This window comes from Notothenia coriiceps, unplaced genomic scaffold (genome assembly GCF_000735185.1).
Source record: "Notothenia coriiceps isolate Sejong01 unplaced genomic scaffold, NC01 NC01_scaffold00014908, whole genome shotgun sequence".
Taxonomy (NCBI): domain Eukaryota; kingdom Metazoa; phylum Chordata; class Actinopteri; order Perciformes; family Nototheniidae; genus Notothenia; species Notothenia coriiceps.
The window spans coordinates 15,048-17,533 of record NW_011347609.1 but is presented as its reverse complement, the minus strand read 5'-3'; the positions used below and the strand labels follow the sequence as shown (position 1 = coordinate 17,533).

The 2,486-nt window shown below is 39.5% G+C and overlaps 1 protein-coding gene across 1 annotated transcript in view; it reads right to left on the bottom strand.

The window, feature by feature from the left end:
- Nucleotides 1–499: 499 nt before the first annotated feature.
- Nucleotides 500–2,486, bottom strand: part of LOC104948700 (protein SOGA1-like) — a gene marked incomplete at its 3' end in the record, with an annotated part of 16,235 nt that continues 14,248 nt past the window's right edge. The window contains exon 4 of the mRNA XM_010774920.1: nucleotides 500–649. Coding sequence (XP_010773222.1) covers nucleotides 500–649 — 150 coding nt within the window. The remainder of the gene's footprint in view (nucleotides 650–2,486) is intronic.

Here is a 2,486-nt window from a genome sequence, read left to right as displayed (position 1 = left end):
GCGGCAGCAGAGTGGCAGAAATCACTAGATGAGGGCAGAGACGGGCTCTCCTGAGGCGCACAGTAAACATTGATTTTCTTCAACAAACTAAAAGGCAGGCAGGCTAAATAAGGATCCGCCTGAAACTCAATGTTTAGTCTGAAATGTCCAGGCTGGTTCAAACTCAAATACACCCTTTTGTCTAAACTTGGAACATAGCGATCATCTTCAGCAGGTTTACTAAATAGCAATGCAGTACATTGGATGTCTCTAGCTGCCACACGAAGCAACTAAATGCTGTTTACTGAGGAATATCACAGAAAACACCCAGAAATCTTCAAGAAACTGCACCAATCACAAAAGAAGTAGCCTTTCAGCTACAACAATATTTCACATACTATGTGTAAGCAGTCATGCTAACAAATAGCATTTTTCCCATTTAATGATGCAACCCGCACTGCTTAACACACAATGGACACTCCTGGCTGCATATGGCAAAGTTATACTATTTGGTTCCTACCTTCTCAATCTCCTGCTGCAGGACCTGTTTGGCGACCTCCAGGTCCTGCAGGCGGACCCGCAGCTCCTCGTTCTCCAGCTCGTGGCGACTCCTCTTCTTTTCCACGCTGTCCAGCTGCTTGTGTAGACGGATGGACACGTCCTTCGCCACCTAAGAGGGAACGGAAGGAGGGAATTAGTTTGGTTTCATGTATTGACCTACTAGCATCGATAAAAGTGTAGTTACAATATGAAGTCAATACTAATTAGACCAGAAAATAAAATATTAGCATCAAATTGTGCAATAACACTAAGAAAGCAAAACTAAGAGATACCGAAATGTAAAATCGCAGATATCTAAGCTAAGCTAAAAAATCTATCTCATGTCACTAAATGGAAATCTAAAATCCGATTTAGGAGATCTTCATTCCTCAGCTGGACATCATGGGATGGTTAGTTAGTTTGGCAAGAATTAGCTAGCTAGCACACCACCAACATTTTACCAGTGCTACTTTTGGTATTTGAAGTGATTTATGGCCTTAAAAACATAGCATCCTCAAACTCCTTCTACACTTTGCTGACATTTAAAACAATTCTAAGAATTCTAAGACATATGACGAATGTTCCCCTCAAACAAATAAAGTACATAAAGTAGAGTTGTGAGATAAATGCAATCATCTCTGCCCACGTAAAAGGGAGATTACCTTGGCTCTATTTCCTTCTCAAGCGGCACATGAGTTTTTGGATGCTGCCTGTGCAAACAACACCAGTTAAACGCTGGTTGCTTCAGCTGAGTCGACAAAGTGTGCACATTTATCAGCAGGGAGTTCTTTATTTTGATCTAATAATGCCAAGAAGATAATTAACACCACTCTTGCAGAAACTGATCTTCTATACATAATGTGATTTTATGAAAAGGCATATCGTTTCCGCCTGGGGAGAACTATTCATTAGAAGTTTCTAAAGTCAAAGAGTCACACAAAAGACAAAGTCAACTCCCTGCTGTCTGATATAAAACAACAGGAAACTAAAAGCAACATCATAAAATCTGATAACCACATTAAGGTTTAGTAGAGCTCATGGAGTTAAAATGTTCTAATATTCAAAACATGAATGACTTTATTAAGAGGTGCGTACAACAACATTGTTATTGTTTGCTTTAGTTATCATTGGTTTTGATTTGTAGTCTATTACATGGTATAAAGAAAGGCAAAGCATAAACTAAGAGCCAATATAAAAACATGAGCCTCAATTATTTTCTGTAAATTCTATTCATTCCTGTTCCTGTTCTGTTATAGCCTTAGGAACATCAGTGGACATTTTGGATGGGCTTTTTGTCTCAAAAGCATTGCCGTATTAATTTTAGGGGTCGGTAAAAACGGCATAAAAACATTCCTGACTCATGCTGTAGTATCCTAAATTACGCAAGTATCTAGAATCGACATTTTAGACTGAAATACAAGCGGTATAATGTGTTATGTTTCCATCCAGGTTATTAATGTGCATTACATTTAAAGTAAGGCTAACAGACACACTAAACATTTGAAGTACCGTTAAATATACTGTTAATAGGAACAGTTTCACACAAATGGAGTGAAGCCTGCGAGGCTAGTTCAGGCAGTCATCTCGAGCACCAATGAAACATATACACGTAATATGCCTTACCCGCTCATATAACCAACCAAACACTTTCTCCCTAATCTGGCACTCTATTTAAGATGCAATATTTGCTATCTCTCTCTCTGCCTCGCTAACGCTGCTGCTGCCCTGCTTCTGCAAGGTTGCTCTATGATTCCAAATAGAGTGGTGCAGTGACGCGTCCTAAAACCCGGAAGTAAGCTGCGCATGGGTACCTTCCGGTTCCCTCGACAAAAAAGCAATGCAATTTCTCCATAGGATTTTAGAAAATAGCTCGAAATAAGGTATGTGGTTGACACACATTTAAGAGACGGATCATGTTTTGTTCAGTCGGATAATCTCCACATGTCTACCCTACTTTTAACATTTTC